We start from the raw sequence: 17,190 nt of genomic DNA, 5'->3' as shown, positions 1-17,190 counted from the left end.
GACAGGAATGATGCTAAAGCTGAAACTCCAGTACTTTGGCCACCTCATGTGAAGAGTTGACTCATTGGAAAAGACTCTGATGCTGGGAGGGATTGGGGGCAGGAGGAGAAGGGGACAGAGGATGAGATGGCTGGATGGCATCGCTGACTCGATGGACATTGAGTCTCAGTGAACTCTGGGAGTTGGTGGACAGGGAGGCCTGGTGTGCTGCGATTCATGGGGTCGCAAAGAGTTGGACACGACTGAGCGACTGATCTGATGCCTTTCCAGGTGGCTCAGTGGTAAAGAAACCACCTATAAAGAACCCCAAAGCCCTTCATCTTGGGCATCGAGGCTAACATACTGAATTACTAAGGTATACCAGATAGCAAGAATTAAGGATACAATGGCACCCACACTCAAGGAACCTACCCTGATATGTTTTTAAGAAAATGGACAGGGAGTTCAGAAATTAGATCCACCTTTTTCTATCCCCACAAGAGTAGAAGTGACAGGCATCGAACAAGAAACCAAAGTCTACCCCGTGTGTTAATTTTCTATAAACACGCACCTTGAAAATGAGAATTTGTGTAGGGGGAAAAAAAACCATTAGCAGACTATCAAAGATACCTGGTCTGTATACACACACACACACACACACGCACGCGTGCGCGTTAACACTTAATCCCAAGACCCATGAAGGCCTATTGGACACATCTGCCAACATTACCTCTTCCCAAGTACTAGAGCTCGAGTACACCACTAAATTACATGCATAATCTATTCTCTGCAGCAAACATTTATGTTGCATACACGAAGTACAGCTGAGAAACCCCCCCTTCCAAGACAAAGTAGTCTGAGGAATTTGCTTACCAGTGTAACACCCTTGATCATGTTCTGTACGTGACTACAGATTGTGCGAACAGTGGCCAGTTCCTTTCTGTTTCCCCACCATTTGTCAACACGGAGCTGTAACAGAACAAAAAAACTTTAGAAAACTCTTTCCAGAAATAAGCAGGCTTAGAAAAAAGTCCATTTATTCACAACAATCACTGTAAATTCTAGTACTTGCCCTAATTAAAAAGTACGACTTGCCAAAAGAAAAAAAACACCAAATTATTTTTATTACTAGGCACTACAGGTACACTATTTCACAAAGGAACGACAACCCAGAAACAAAAGAAGTATGGTACAAGCTGCATTAAACGTCAATCTTGGAAAATTATCAGGTTTAAGACCCACTGCTGCGTCCCTAAGATTTTTACAAAACAATCAGGAAAAACATAAACTTAACTTGTTAACAGTATTATTAAGATCTGCTATGAATCATTACTACTCCGCTGCACCCTGGTCTGGAAAGAGTTTTTCTAATCCACGTTGTTCAGAATTTGATCTTCCAATTTTGTTAAAGCAACAACACTGAAACTAGCTATAATTCTGGACACTCAATTTGAAGCTAAAACACAGAATCTCAATGTAGTAATTTGAAAAGCAACCCATTTTGTTACTCTCAAATCACAACCTTCCAAACAAGCAACTGTGTCCAAAACGAACAAAAAACTCACCCTCTTCTTTTTCTTCCCAAGGAGACTAAGTTCTACATTGATGTGATTGAAGTCCCTCCGCAGGGTGCCTCTGGGGCCCTTCACAATAACTGTCCGTCCCTTCAAGTTAATGTCGACTAGGAGAGAACGTACTCGTGAGGCCTCGGAACAAGGTATAGAGCATGTAGTAAAGACGTAAGAAAAACGCAAACACCAAGTCTCGTACCATTTTCTGGGATGTCGACAGTCTGGTTGCTGAGAATGGTCTTCATTCTGAAACACAAACAGCTGGGGTAAGAAGGCCGCTAACAACCAAACTCCACCGCACGGAGCTCCTCTCCTACCGGAGAGCGCCGGCAAAAATACGGGAGGACCCGAACCGAGAGCGGTCCCCGCTGCGCCCTGGTACGGAAGGAGCAGCTCGCAGGCGCACGTTATAAGCCCAACCGGGGAACTCCCCGCTCAGCGCATCCCTGGGTGTCCTGTCAAGCTGGCGCCATCCCGGCAAGGCTGAGGAGCTGGGGTAGGCCTGAAAGCCCAGTACAGGGCTCGAATTCCAGCGCAACCAAATTCATATGGCGTTCGCTGTGTGGGGAGACAACCAAGATAGAGTTCCCAAGGGCCACAACCGCGCCGCTGGCCTTCCCAGAGCCGATGGCTTCAGATTCCCAAAGCCCACCGCTTACAGAAGCCACCTCACCTCGCAGTAGATGCGGCAAAGAAAGAGCGTCTTTCGTCATCACGCTCTTATAGTCCTTATGAGGTCTGCGTGCAGGGTCATCAGTGCGCGACGCCGCCAGACTAAAGCAGCCAATCGCGGAGCTGCGCGAGTTCCTCCGGGTCAGGGTGGTTCAGCTTGTCATAAATCTGGCGACAGTCTGTCCTTTTCTCTTTTCCCGGGAATTACTGATTATTCGTCCTTGCTAGGAAAAAAACAGCGAGATGTCTCTACGCTGCGGGGGCGCGGTCCGCACCGTGGGCCCCCGGGTGAGCGGCTGGGGAAGCAGGGTGCGGGCGTAGGGTAGAGGGCTCCCATCCTTTTAGAGCGTCCAATAATGCCAGCATTTATTGAATGTTTACTTCTAGCCAGGTTTTGTTCTAAACATTTTTCGTGTGGTATCGTCTAATTCTTCAGACACCCCCGCGAAGTTAAGTCTCTGGTAGTGATTTGTTTGTAGGTATCTCTGGCTGACGCTGAGAGGTGTCTTTTTTTTTTTTTCCCCTTGGATATCAGTGATTTGTACTAGACACCGGTTTGGGCAATTAGAACCCAAATATGTGCTGTAAGCTTGAGCGGAAGACCTGGGCGAGAACAGTAGCAATTGTGCAGCATCTTAATAGGCACACTTTTTTTTTTTTTTTTTACTCTTTGAGTTTTATGGTATTTTGGCTGTCTTGTCCATGTGTGTGTTCAGATCCAGAAGCTGACGGCTTGTTTTGGTCAACAAATATATATTGAGTGACTTCTTTGATCAAACACAGAATGTAACGTAGAAAATTGGAGTAGTAAGTTTGGTTTCCCTACTTCAAGTTCTCTGAAATCAGCTGGGTTAAACCTTAAACCTCTAAGTTTTAACACATGTGTTTATCCAAAGCCCAAGGCAGAGATAATTTACTTCAGATTTTACTTAAACGTCCTTGACTCGTCAGGAATAGAAAATTCAAATCTGTAGCATCTTCTCCTGTTATTGCAATTTAAACTTGAAAGACAGACTTTTAGTCCTGATACGGATAAAATGTGGCATGTTTTGTTAGCCAGTTCCAGAAGTTTCCAAATCTATTTTAAATCTAGACAGAAATAGTTAATTCCTATTCTTCTTTAGCTTTGTTTTGTTCCCTTTGGGTCCTCCTTAACCTTAGATTCTAAGCTTCAACACAGAGCTTGTAAATAGTTTGACATTTTAATTTCTGAATCAGGTCTCTGGCTACTCTTCCTTTTAGCTATGTAAATAGGTTAAAACTAAGTTATTACTAACTCTTCTAAATAAATTTTTGCCTGGGAAATCCCATGGACAGAGGAGCCTGGTGGCTATAGTCCATGGGGTTGCAAAAGAGTCAGACATGACTTAGTGACAACAGCAAACTAAATAAATGTCATAATGAACCCTTTGTTTAGGTATTTGGAAGATATGTATTCAGCCCTGTCAGAGAAGTAAGTTTCCTGCCAGATGAAAAAAAGGAATTTTTACAGAGTGGACCAGACCTTCAAGAATTTATATCTGGTAATCTGGCCGACAAGAGTACCTGGGATGAATATAAAGGAAATTTAAAACGCCAGAAAGGAGAAAGGTAATTGAAAATTTGGGGTAATTTTAACATCCCATTTCTTCATAGTGCATCATTTTCAGATACAACCAAACCCTGAAATACATTTTTAATCAGCTTGTTAAATTTAGCTAAAAATCATTAAAAGAACTGATAACTAACATAGAATAGGCAAATAGGTGAAATTTTCTTTTCTCTCTGTCCTCTGACAGCCTTGCTAGGACTTATCCATCCTACACCACCATCTCCCTTTGTCCATCCAGCAACAAGTGTCTTCAGAGAGCAAAGATTATCACCTTGATATTAGTCTGTTATACTTCGATAAGGTTTTCATTGTTACTGGGTGCTGATGATCTAACTTGTTTCTCCTAGCAAGGATAGCATGCCTTAGTTTAAAAGAATGGTAAGAGAATTTAGTGCAGAGCACCGATTGTTTTGGGAAATACTTTACCCAGCAACTTCTAGACTACAAGTGGGTGGAAGTCAAGGGAAACCTGAGGATATGTAGTCTTTACTCCAAATTTTAGATTTTTTTCCATTTAACACCTATCAAAATCGAAGAGCAGAAATTTCACTTGTGGGGTCTCTTCTTAATCTGAACAAATACAGAACTTTTTGTCAGTATTATTCATTAGGGAATGAGATGTTTCAAAAGCTCTTTTTTTTAAAAAAAAGATGGTATTCCTCTATGCCTTTGCAAAACAAAGACATGAGCAAAGTGCCCTGATAGGCACAGTTATGAGTGTTTTCTAAAGTGGTTTGAGCAAATCTAAGTTTGATTCTGTTATCTCCTATGGCAGAAATTAAAAGAATCATTCCAGGATTACAGGGGGAAAATTCCCAATTGGTCATCATAATAGAGCAAAGTAACTTCAAAGCTGTGTGCTTATTTAGGAACATATTTGTTAACGTATAGTTATTTTGGCTTTCTGCAGGTTAAGACTACCTCCATGGCTAAAAACAGAGATTCCTATGGGGAAAAATTATAATAAACTGAAAAACACTTTGCGGAATTTAAATCTTCACACAGTAAGTTTTCTTACTTACTGTTAAGGGTTAAGTATCCCTCATTACCAGAAGACATAATTTTTCTATGCATATATAACTTGAAAATTAATAAAATACGTATTGAAAATAGCAAGGAAAGTAAATAAAGGCGTTTTCACATTACTCTCAGTAATGGAAATAGATTTAAAAGTTATTTTCCCTGCAAAAGAAGCAAAAAGTAATTGTATTTCTTAGCCACTTATTTAATAGTACAAACCAAAAAATTTTTTTCTGCCATTTAGGGAATGAGAATTTTTGTTTGTTTTGTATTACAAATTAAGTACATGCTTGTTGGAAAGGATATATTAAATATGAAACATACTATATGAAATCTCAAATGTTTTTTATACCACTTTAACTATTCAACATACACCCTTGCAGACTTTTTTATTTGTACATATGCAACATATACATTCATAGTTTTTAATTTAAAAATAGAATCCTAATATCTGCGTGGTTTGGCAGTTTAACGGCATTTCCAAATAGTGAATTTCTTAACATACTATATAAAGAATAGATAGTATAAAATGCCTGATGACTTATTTGCTTAATTGGTAAATATTTTCAACCTGATTGTATTCAGTTCCCTTTTGCTCATAGGTGTGTGAGGAAGCTCGATGTCCCAATATTGGAGAGTGTTGGGGAGGTGGAGAATATGCTACCGCCACAGCCACAATCATGGTAAAGCCACCCTCAAATTCCAGAGTTTTAGTTGAGAAACCGAAAGGAAATGTTTTATGTCTTTTTCCTACAAATGTTCATTTTGAGTCTCAAAAAATATGATGATATTTTTTGCTACATATGAGTTTGTGGTAGGGGGGAAACTTGATGGAATGATCTAGCTTGTTACCATCTCACCTTTCTCTGAATAAGTCTGTTATTGATTCTTCCATCTACCTGATAGAATATAATAATTATGTGCTACCTTGAACTACCTCTTCTATTAATTTATATTTCCCTCTGATGGGCCTTTCAGTTAGCCCATGATCATCTGATCTTGAATGTGCTAAACTGGACTCCAGGAAGTAGGTTGGGCTCAGATCTCCTCTGCAGAGCTTTATTCTTGGACCAGCTGCTTGCCAAGGACATTTTTATCACAGAGGATGGAAGGACCACAAGAGGGCAAGCCAAGCATCCATGCACATTTGAGGCTTATGCTTGGTCATGCCTGCTGTCATTCTATTGGCCAAAATAAGTCACATGGCCAAGCCAGACGTCAGTGGGAGTAGAGGCCTAAGTTCCTCCCTCAGAAGGTGGGCTCTGCAAGTTACATGGCAATGGGTAAAATGTACGGTCTTAATATCATGGAGTAAGGAATGGAATTAACAATGCAGTCTACCATATTTATTCATACAAAGAGATTGAAATATTGGGTTAAATCTAAATTATGTCTAGCTTAAAGTTATACTTGTCTGAGGAATGTCTTATAAATGAGTTATACCAGCAAGAGACTATTTACGTGAGAAACTGGACATTCGTGTGAGATAGAGCTCCTTCTAGAATAATATAGAGCCAGCCAGAGAGCTTTTCTAAGTTATGCAGCATCACTTCTTGAAGGAAGGAGTTATTTTGAATACTCCCTGATGGAAATCTCTGGTTTTATCCCTTGCCTGCTCTCCATGATCACTGTTGGTGCATAGTGACCCCTGGGAGGTTTCATTGTTTCAGTAACATTCTGTGAGATGATGGGCCTAATTACCATTGCAGTGAGTTCTTTCTGAGTGAGTTAAACATAAAGGGAAAGAATTGCTTTCTGCCTCAAATCAAAACCCCTACCATAGGGCTTTGAAACTCCAGTGGCTCCAAAACATCTGCAGTGGCTGTGCTTGGCAAGGGGTAGAGCATGGTAGTAACCCATGGCAGCAGAAGCAGTGTCCTGGAGAAACAGCAGGGAGTCCCGTTACTAACTTTTTATGTGTTTTTCTCTTTCATCTGTTTAACAAGAGGGAGCTATGCCTTCTGTTTAACTTCCACAGAGATCTGCATATTGATAGGTTAATTGAATATTTTGTTTCTTTTAACATCATTTTTGTTAAAATTAAATAGATATAAAAGAATTTTTATAACCTATGTGTAAGTTATAAAGACTACCAATACACAGATACCCTGATACCTCCAGTTTGAGAACAGAACATTAGTTTTTCATCCCTTCTTGATCCCATCCCCTTTTTTTTTCCTTTAACACTACTCCTTATTCTAAGTTTATTGTTTCCTTTTCTTTCTTGTTTCACCGTATATGTTTGTATTCCTTAACTATATTGTTTAGCTTTGAATGTTTAAAATTTCATATAAACAGGGTCAAAATTTGTTCATTCCTTGCAGTTTTATTCCCTTACGATTATATTCTTCAAAGTCATTTGTTTATTTGATTTAAACTGTAACATCTCTATTCTAGTTGATGGGTGACACATGTACAAGAGGTTGTAGATTTTGTTCTGTTAAGACTGCAAGAAATCCACCTCCACTGGATGCCAATGAGCCCTACAATACTGCAAAGGCAATTGCAGAGTGGGGTCTGGATTATGTTGTCCTGACATCTGTGGATCGAGATGGTTAGTACGATATCATTACCTCTTCTTAAATTGACTTATTAAGCTGTGACGTCATCTTAAGCAGTGGATTCTCTTGATTCCAGATATGCCTGATGGAGGAGCTGAGCACTTTGCAAAGACTGTATCTTACTTAAAGGAAAGGTACTTGTTTTTGCATTTGCTTGTGTAATTTAGGGACTTTTGTTGATCCATATTAAATTCAGTTTATTTAAGGTTTTTTTAAGGTTAACTTAAAGCAGTGGTTACTAACCTTTTGCAGGGGGTTATAAATCCATTTTATAATCTGCTGGAAATTAAAGTCTTCCCAGGACTGAACTGAATAAATCATCATCTAGGAGAAGTTAGGATGAGATAAACGCCCACATTGTTAAAACATATAATCATAAATTGTATGATGACATGCCCTGGGGATTTTCCCATAATTCACATTTTATTAATATGTAAATTTTATTTTAAAAGCCTTTAAAAAGGAGTTTATGCTTATTTCCTATAGCTCAGAACTAGTCTGGCACCTAGCACAGTCAGTAAATGTTTTTGCCCTGATTCACCCAATATTTTCTATTTGTTTTTTTTAATAGTTCATTTCAAAAAAGTTTGGCTGTTCCACCCATAAAATTGATTTCACAAACTACCAGTGGGTCCCTCCTTGCAATGAAACAGTGAGTTATAGGATGTGTTCTTTCAACGTCTCTTGAATCCATGAGAGGGTGTGATGTGGTGCTTTCTACATCTGTTCTCTCATAAAACAACTCCAAAAAAAAAAAGTCTCAGTTTGGTTTGTGAAAAAGTTTATTAGTTTCTCAGTCATTTCTACTGCTTGTCAAAGGGAACAGCTCTATTACCTAGTTCATACTTTAATGCTTGAATGCATAGTATAAATAGAAAGATTAATGTTTGGCTTGTATTTCATTTAAGCAAAGCTCATGACTCAGCAACTCAGAAGATAGGTTTTAAAGCCCAGAGCACTTGTGAAATATTTTACCTAGAGGAAGGGAGGGGGGCATTATTCATGAATTTTAAAAGAAATCAAAATTAAGGCAATCACTTTATATTCACATAAGAGGTATCCCAATTTACTTTCTTAAAAATTTAAGTTATTTTATATTTAATACTTTATATTTTAATTTCTTCAAACAACTTTTAATAAAGTTTAAAAGTTTTTGTAATCCCAAAATGTATTCTCATCATTGTTTGCAAGCAGATGTGTTTTAACCACAGTGTACATGTTATCTGATGTTCTAGGTTGTCACCGTTTTCATTTAGCAGTTCATATATAAGCACTTGTCTGCTCGTGCTGTTCTTGGCAAGATTCTGAGGCTTACTGTGTTGAAACTGATACTGAATGCATACTGATGATTTCTGTTTTGAGCAAGTTTTGTCAATTCTTTTCCTCACTGTGATTGATACCTATCTCTTTTTCACTATAGGAATCCAAAAATTCTTGTGGAATGTCTCACCCCTGATTTCCGAGGAGATCTTAAAGCAATAGAAAAAGTTGCCCTGTCAGGATTAGATGTATATGCACATAATGTAGAAACAGTTCCAGAATTACAGAGGTGATTTCGCGTATTGAGTAATGTTGGGAAGTTTGGAGGGTCAAATCTGCTATACTTTTTTTCAGGGGAGAATGTTGTAATTCTATAAAGTGAACTCTCTTTTTAAAACAAAAATGCATTTTTTTTAAAAATATATATGTCTAGTATAGAAAAATTAGAAAATATAGACAACAAAAAGAGTATAAACATCATCCATATTTCCACCTGGTAATATCAATTACTTACATCTCAGTGTCTATATACTTGCATATTTATACGTGTGTGTATATGTTTTGGTATACGCATACAAACATAACTAGCATCTTTTTTGCTTTCCTTTTTTTGGTAAAGTATTGGAAGTGCTGATGAGCTGGGATTTTTTCCCCAAAGAACAATTTTCAAAAACAAAAATATTACAAAAGAGCAATTGATTGTAGTTCTAAAAAAGGACATATAACAATGCATTTGACAATAATATATGCAGTAAATGATGCTGAAGAAAAAAATGGTATCATTCAGATGTATTTTAAATCTCTTTTAAAAAAAAGTAGGTACTGTGCTTTCTTACTCTTCCTAGTAATTTTAGTAGTTAGGAATAATTACACATTGTTATTCTGTATCAATAACTATTCATATTTCAGAAAAATAAAAAATTTCAGGCAAGATTATACATTCATTTTCATTAGTTTAGTAAAGCATTTGGTAGTGATTTTATTAGGTTCTACATGTTATTCTGTATCACAGAAAGAAGTATGATAAACAATAGCCAGAATTTCTGCTAAATCATAACTTATTAGGGAGCATAATTTAAATTCAGTGGAGAAATACTTTCAAAAAATATTTTCCTTATTATCAGTATTGTGGTTACTTTCAAATTCATAAATTTGTTCCCTCTCCTCCTGTGTGAACTGGTCTCTGATTAAAAATAGCAACCATAACAACAGATCAGTTACACAGAAGAAAGGTACATTAGAGTTCAAATGAATGCAATTTAACGTCAGCAACTGTGTTCTTTGGGCCTTTATCCATTTAAAACTTGGTGGTTTGTCCCCTGTTGAAGTCAAGCACACAGTCTGTTCCAGCCTTGTCATATCTTATGATCCCACCACCAGTGGGTGCCAGTTTCTCTGTTTTCATTTAAAAAACATTATCCTTTCCAGTGAAAATTCCAGAATCATGCATTTTTTTTTTTTAACCTAAGAAATGTCAATGCTGTATCCTTACCAGCAGAGGGCAGCTTAGTCTTTAGAAAAGAAATGAACATAAAAGTTTCAATCCTCTTAAATGGTTCAGGTTAAACAGTTTTTTCTTTGTTCAGTATCGAAATTTTCTTCCATGTTTTCCCCCTTCTCTCAATTACCCTTATAATCACTCATTCTCCAGCTTCAGAATCCTAGTTTCTCAATGAGTAATTCATAAACTGAATTACTTCATTCATTACTTCTGTTCTCATTTTCTGTGCCCCAGGCTTGAAAGGCCTGAAAAGTCAACAGAACTGGGGGCCTAGTGAAGGCTTATTTTCTTTCTCAAAGTAACAGTTAGACGTTTGTGCACAAATGCTACCATTGAACCATATGATGCAGCGTGATGTCCAGAATGTACCTTCCTGGTCTTTCAGGTTGCTTGCATAATTATGTACTTAGTTGAGCTTGTGGTTATTCTTGCTGACAAAAGCTCTGCTGTTTTCAAGGAAAGTTCGTGATCCCCGGGCCAATTTTGACCAGTCTCTACGTGTACTAAAACATGCCAAGGAGGTTCGACCTGATGTTATTTCTAAAACATCTATTATGTTGGGTTTAGGTGAGAATGATGAGCAAGTATATGCCACGATGAAAGGTAAAGAAATTTAAAAATGAAAACTCTTTTCCATTTAACTTGAGTGATAGCAGGAGTCCCACTTTGGAAAACCTGGTATGCTTTCTCCATAGTCTCAGTGAAAGTGCTAGTGAGAACAAAAATTCAGGATATGGTTATAAACAGCAGCATAGAAAGGAGAGGAAGAATGTGTTCTTAAAACTTTATGGAATGATGTACAGGATGCTTAGAATATGGAATTTGCATCCCATTTTATTCCTTACCCTTTCATCAACTAAAAACATGATTTTTGTCTGCTTTTCTTGTCCAGTCAAGACAATTTTTGAGTGCCAGCCAGGTACCAGGAGCTCTGTCAACCACTGACGACTCAAAGATGACTAAGATGAATCCAGGCCTTTGAGAAAGTGCTTACTTATAGCATTGTTACATAACATGGTGTGCTTTTGACTTTTAGTCTATTAAATCTGTTTACTTTGCAATTCTTGAGCTTCTTAAATTTTAAAATATAAAAGCTTTTCTTTTACCTGAGGGTCCTTGGCCAACTTGCAGTTATCTATTGGTTCAAAGGGTAATAAATTCAAATGATAATTAAAAGCTACTTTTTACAGCAATGCATACAGATAGCACTTTAAAAAATCTGCTCATATAATGTGTGCTTCTTTTCCTGTAGCACTTCGTGAGGCAGATGTGGACTGTTTGACTTTAGGACAATATATGCAGCCAACAAAGCGCCACCTTAAGGTACAACTACCATAAGTCGCCAAATGTTTCTTGGTGGTTTGCATTACATCTTTATTTTCTATAGGTAGAATTCAGAAGCTGCTGGCTTTTTAGTGTACTGTTCCATGTATATTTCTGAGTTCCAGTTCCATTTTATTATCTGCATAAAGCGGCTATGCTGGCACTTATTTGCTGCCCTCAATATTGTCTTACTAAAATGACCTGTAGGAAAAAAACTTTTAAGTTGCGAAGTACATTCGTATCACTCCTGCCAATCTTGTGATTTGTTTTAGAATTATATGAGAGCCAGAGGTGAAGAAAGAAAGAAAAGCCAGTCTCCCTATTTCTATATCAGTCATTTATTCATTCATTCAGAAAACTTTTCTTGAGTAGTAACCGTGTGCCAGACACAGTGCTGAGCAGAAGATACAAGATAAGTAACACAATCTTATCCTTAGGAATCTTATAGGCGTGACTGATCCTTTCTCTTTTGGAATAGCTAGTGTAATACAAAATTGATGTTTCCCCTTCGCTGTAATTCACTACCATTATGTTCTGACCAAGTAGCCAACAAGTAGATTTTCATATAGAACTAAAATGATTTCGGAAAATTCTAGAATCTAGAATTAATTCTTTAAATCTAGGTTGAAGAATACATTACTCCTGAAAAGTTCAAATACTGGGAAAAAGTAGGAAATGAACTTGGATTTCATTATACTGCAAGTGGCCCCCTGGTGCGTTCTTCATACAAAGCAGGTAAGTTAAATGGGAGGGCATGCTTCTGTTTAGTCCAGAATTTTAATGTAATTTTACTAGCTACAATAGGATTTTTTACCTTTGTAATTTCAGCTCTTATTTTGATAAATAGCTTGAGCTGACTTATGAAAATAAAAGCTTTTTTAAGAGAGAAAGTCATGTGGTAATGGCCATTACAAGAATAAACAAATAGTTATTTTTTGGATATATCCAAACTGTGTTATACTATTAAAGATCTTTTTAATGACTGTTATATGTTGAAGTCTCATCCTAGATATGTTTAAATTAGGCATAAATTCTGATTGTAAAAATTAATGTTTAGGTGTAATATTCAGTGTGTTCTGTAAAGAAATTGAAGACTTTTTTAATGAACTAGCAACAGCTTATCTTGGTTATAAAACCCAAGAATTTGAGCTGATTGACAGACTGTGGGAACTTTGGAAATCAATAATTATAAATGATTTATTCTTCTTCAAGCAGTACTGCTGGGAAGCTAAAAATATATATAAAGAATAGGACCAACAGCAACTTCCAGGGTGGTTAAAGTAGAATAATATCATTTGAAAGGAGTTTTTGTTGGTTTTTTGTTTTGTTTTGTTTTTTGGTAAGGCAAATTTCTCACTTTTACAAGTAAGTGAATTATAAACTTTTAAATTTCTTTAAAATTACCAGTAAAAGAACAAAGCCTTAGATTCAGATGGATTAGGATATTATCAGATGATAATATGGTTAGGTTCTTATCAGATTTAGATAAAGCATGGGACAGCAGGGATTATTTTCTCCATTACTTGGCTAGGTTATGAGCCTTGGGATTCTTGGTGATTATGTACACATCAGTCATTGCATTCTACTCAGAAGATGCCCTGGAGAAGGAAATGGCAGCCCACTCCAGTGTTCTTGCCTAGGAAATCCCATGGACAGAGGAGTCTGCTGGGCTACAGTCCATGGGGTCGCAAAAGAATCAGACACAACTAAGTGACTAAACAACAACATTAAGATGACAGAGAAGTTCCTCAGACTCCTCATAATGTTGGACCTGGAGTACTGAGCTCTGGTGTTAAGCACTGAGCCGTGGTGTAACAGCCAGAGACTAAGTGGAACCTTAAGACCTGAAAAGTGAAAGTGCCCTCCTCTAACTAGCTAATTTAGTGCACAGGCACATCTTAGAGTGTGGAGAGAATGCAAGCCCATTATAAGTGAAGAGCTCTTGCTGCCCTAGAGGGGAATAAGTTAAAGAGATTCCATCAAATGAATTTGCTCAACTGCAGCAAGGTCTCCATTTTATAAATATCAAATCTAGGCTAATAATGTAGCCGAATTGCTCTCTGAAATAACTGTGCCAACCAACAGCAATACTTTATCAGAGATGAGGAATAGATACTGCACATGAAGTAAAATAAATGCACATAAAGTAGAATAAGTGCACCTTAGATACAATAGGGTCACCCTTTATAATATGTTGAGTTACTCAAAATAAAAATGGTAGAAATTGTAGTGATAGAAAAAGTCTTTTAAGGATAATGATCGTCATGGTTGAGGAAAGAGCCAAAGATGTGGGGGATCTGTGGGGTTAGAAAATTGACATTGAGAATTGAGAAGGAAACACCAATAAATACAGAAGTCTTCTTTAAAGGGAAACACAGAAGTATAATTATTCTGAAATCTATACCTAAAATTGATACTAATATATTTTTTTATTTTTCCTAAATAGGTGAATTTTTCCTGAAAAATCTAGTGGCTAAAAGAAAAACAAAAGCCCTGTAACATTTAACGAGACATTCAAGATCATGATAATTTTGGAAGTTTCACTCCAGTTGTTAACAGAAGTGATGGTATAATGCCTAGAATTCAGTGCATATATCCTAATTTTTTTGTTTTAAGAAAAATGTCAATAAGATATGCATATTTAACTATAATAATGCATTTGTCTTTTAGCATATCTTGTTTGTCCCAGTAAACAATTGCTTGTTATGTTATAATCATAAAATGTCTTTGTAAGAGTTTATCATTAATTTAAATTATACATTAAAAACTTAGAAAATCTTTGAGCCTCTATACATCATTGTCACCTTTCATTTCTGGAAAATGACACTGTGATGAAACAGTATAGACTTGAGATTATGTCCGTTTAGCAAAAACATCACTGGAATAATTTAGAAAGGCTTAAGAATTTCAGTGTAGACCCTTCATATAGATAACAACTGTTTTAGACCTACAACATAATTCTACATTGATTACTTGTTTAGGACTTCTATGAAACCAAGACCATGATGTTGTCCAAGATGGGGAAATATAACCTAAGAATAAAATATTAACTCTGATTTTATAATATTTGCTATATCACATACACTGTCCACTTATTCCTTTTATTCAACTTACATCACTCTGGTGAGGTGATTGTGTTCTATCATAGTAATGACCTGAGTGAGGAATTTCTTTCCTAAGTAGTAGAACTCAAATTCATCCTTTGACTCTGAATCCTATTTTTCTACCACATCTCACAAGGGACGCATTTAGATGGCAATATGGTAAAATACGTAATTTGGATAGCCAGTTCTGTTTTGAAGTTTTAAATATGTGAACTAATTTCTTTTATAATGTGTATAACTTTGAAAGTTAGCTTTTAATTTAACTCAGGGGAGCCATATATATTTTGACTCACTTTCCTTATGCTGTGTGTGTTCAGTCGTGTCCAACTCTTTGCGACCCCATGGGCTGTAGCCCACCAGGCTCCTCTGTCCATGGGATTTCACAGGGAAAAAATGGATTAATTTTCAGACTCTGATTTTGTAACATAATCTGCTGCTACAATTGCCCAGGGTAGGCAAGTGGTAATGAAACATCTTAACAGAAGAGTTATTTTGTCAAGTGAAATTTTTGTTATCCCAATGTAAAATAATTAAAATGGCATTTTATTAGCATAAAAGTTTTGGGGGGGCTCCAAAATCACTGCAGATGGTGACTGCAGCCATGAAATTAAAAGACGCTTACTCCTTGGAAGGAAAGTTATGACCGACCTAGACAGTTTATTAAAAAGCAGAGACATTACTTTGCCAACAAAGGTCTGTCTAGTCAGGGGTATGGTTTTTCCAGTGGTCATGTATGGATGTGAGAGTTGGACTGTGAAGAAAGCTGAGTGCCAAAGAATTGATGCTTTTGAACTGTGGTGTTGGAGAAGACTCTTCAGAGTCCCTTGGACTGCAAGGAGATCCAACCAGTCCATTGTAAAGGAAATCAGTCCTGGGTGTTCTTTGGAAGGAATGATGCTAAAGCTGAAAGTCCAGTACTTTGGCCACCTCATGTGAAGAGTTGACTCATTGGAAAAGACTCTGATGCTGGGAGGGATTGGGGGCAGGAGGAGAAGGGGATGACAGAGGATGAGATGGCTGGATGGCATCACCAACTCGATGGACGTGAGTTTGAGTGAACTCTGGGAGTTGGTGATAGGGAGCCCTGGTGTGCTGCAATTCATGGGGTCGCAAAGAGTGAGCAACTAAACTGAACTGATACATATATATATAATGTGCCTATTACATACCGGACATAGTATGTAACAGAGGGACAACTGAATTGTTTTAATTTGTAACAACTGCTCATAAAAATAGTGGAAAAATGAAGCTATTTTGATACAGATGTGAAATTGGGAGTCATGGGTGACGTTTGCAGTCTTTGTCAGATCTCAATAGTCCATTTACTCCTTTGTTTTATTTTGGTTACATAGTCTTGAGAAAAATCCTGTCTAGTACAGCTAAATAATAATACATTATTTTAAAAATTTAAAACATCTTGCAATCTCAGGATGCTCTCCAGTTAAATATATTCCAAAAACCTGAAAGGTGATTAGCAAGAAATGTTAGATCTTTTGAATTTGTTATTCCTCCACTCATTATTTCATAATTATATCAAGACTAGAATATGTGACCAAATCTGGGTCTTCCTAGAGATTTGAGTGTGGTGAGCATGTACTGTAGAGATGTAGGTATAGTCCTTTGTACAACTGCACAAGAATGGGCAGGCCTGAATTTTGAAAGGCCAGGACAGAGCTCTGACCTTCCTAAACAATGATGCATTAAAAACAAGCACATTTAAATGTGCAGACATGGCAGGCGGCCTGTACAAAATTTTTGACCGGGTGGTACAAGTTAATGCATCAGTAGTCTGCAATATGTAAAATTTGGTATGTGCCCATTTCAATATGTCTGATCCTTTTCTTTCTGTAGCACAAATGAAATTCTTTGAAAAAGTGAAAATGATAGATGGCATATAGTTTTTAACCACAAAGTCAACTAATACAGAGGTTTCTGCCCCATTTCCAATGACTAAATTGGCCAACCCCAAAACCCAATTCCTGTTTGCTGCTGCTACTGCTGCTAAGTCGCTTCAGTCGTGTCCGACTCTGTGTGACCCCATAGACGGCAGCCCACCAGGCTCCCCTGTCCCTGGGATTCTCCAGGCAAGAACACTGGAGTGGGTTGCCATTTCGTCCTCCAATGCATGGAAGTAAAAAGTGAAAGTGAAGTCACTCAGTCGTGTCTGACTTTTAGCGACCCCATGGACTGCAGCCCACCAGGCTCCTCCGTCCATGGGATTTTCCAGGCAAGAGTACTGGAGTGGGGTGCCATCGCCTTCTCCGAATTCCTGTTTGGTCAGATATAATTATTAATGAAACTAGTTTGAACAGGAGTTTCTCTTACTGGAAGCTGAATGCATTATTTTTGTCATACCTCACAGCTTGCAGGATCTTAGTTCCCCGACCAGGGACCTAACCCGTGGTCCCCTGCATTGGCAGTTCAGTTCAGTCACTCAGTCGTGTCTGACTCTTTGCGACCCCATGAACCGCAGCACGCCATGCCTCCAGATTCTTCACTACTGGACCATTAGGGAAGACCTGAGATTTTTATATATCCTTTTGTATTGATTTGAATTTTTAAAAATCATGTCCATGTATTATTTTCAATTTTAAGTACTAGTTAATAA

At 37.5% G+C, this 17,190-nt stretch overlaps 2 protein-coding genes across 3 annotated transcripts in view; one reads left to right on the top strand and one right to left on the bottom strand.

Moving 5' to 3' along the window:
• Positions 1–2,278, bottom strand: part of RPL9 (ribosomal protein L9) — a 5,375-nt gene extending 3,097 nt beyond the window's left edge. Inside the window, exons 1-4 of the mRNA XM_010833572.1 lie at positions 2,224–2,278; positions 1,750–1,796; positions 1,545–1,660; positions 853–948 (exon numbers count right to left, since the gene is read on the bottom strand). Of these exons, the coding sequence (XP_010831874.1) occupies positions 853–948; positions 1,545–1,660; positions 1,750–1,795 (258 nt within the window). The 5' untranslated portion in view covers position 1,796; positions 2,224–2,278. The remainder of the gene's footprint in view (positions 1–852; positions 949–1,544; positions 1,661–1,749; positions 1,797–2,223) is intronic.
• A 43-nt stretch (positions 2,279–2,321) lies between these two features.
• Positions 2,322–14,256, top strand: LIAS (lipoic acid synthetase). 2 transcript variants are annotated; one of them, XM_010833569.1, is made up of 11 exons: positions 2,322–2,510; positions 3,640–3,812; positions 4,724–4,817; positions 5,436–5,516; positions 7,231–7,387; positions 7,471–7,528; positions 8,815–8,943; positions 10,613–10,758; positions 11,408–11,478; positions 12,102–12,213; positions 13,925–14,256. In XM_010833569.1, exons 1-11 carry the CDS (start codon positions 2,466–2,468, stop codon positions 13,975–13,977), a joined length of 1,119 nt encoding a protein of 372 aa, XP_010831871.1. In that variant the 5' UTR covers positions 2,322–2,465; the 3' UTR covers positions 13,978–14,256. The 2 variants fall into 2 exon arrangements, with proteins under 2 accessions (XP_010831871.1, XP_010831872.1); XM_010833570.1 differs by lacking the exons at positions 4,724–4,817; positions 7,231–7,387; positions 7,471–7,528; ... (3 more) ...; positions 12,102–12,213; positions 13,925–14,256 and having other exon boundaries at positions 2,347–2,510; positions 5,436–5,520.
• Positions 14,257–17,190: the final 2,934 nt, after the last annotated feature.

Source organism: Bison bison, unplaced genomic scaffold, assembly GCF_000754665.1.
Source record: "Bison bison bison isolate TAMUID 2011002044 unplaced genomic scaffold, Bison_UMD1.0 scf7180017863790, whole genome shotgun sequence".
Taxonomy (NCBI): Eukaryota; Metazoa; Chordata; class Mammalia; order Artiodactyla; family Bovidae; genus Bison; species Bison bison.
This window is presented reverse-complemented; position numbering and strand designations above follow the sequence as displayed.

Bases quoted from the DNA above. Each gene is read 5' to 3' on its own strand.
- LIAS (XM_010833569.1), top strand. From the start codon at position 2,466: ATGTCTCTACGCTGCGGGGGCGCGGTCCGCACCGTGGGCCCCCGG. The intron at 4,818-5,435 runs GTAAGTTTTCTT...TTTTGCTCATAG, and splicing joins GGAATTTAAATCTTCACACA to GTGTGTGAGGAAGCTCGATG. The intron at 12,214-13,924 runs GTAAGTTAAATG...TTTCCTAAATAG, and splicing joins GCGTTCTTCATACAAAGCAG to GTGAATTTTTCCTGAAAAAT.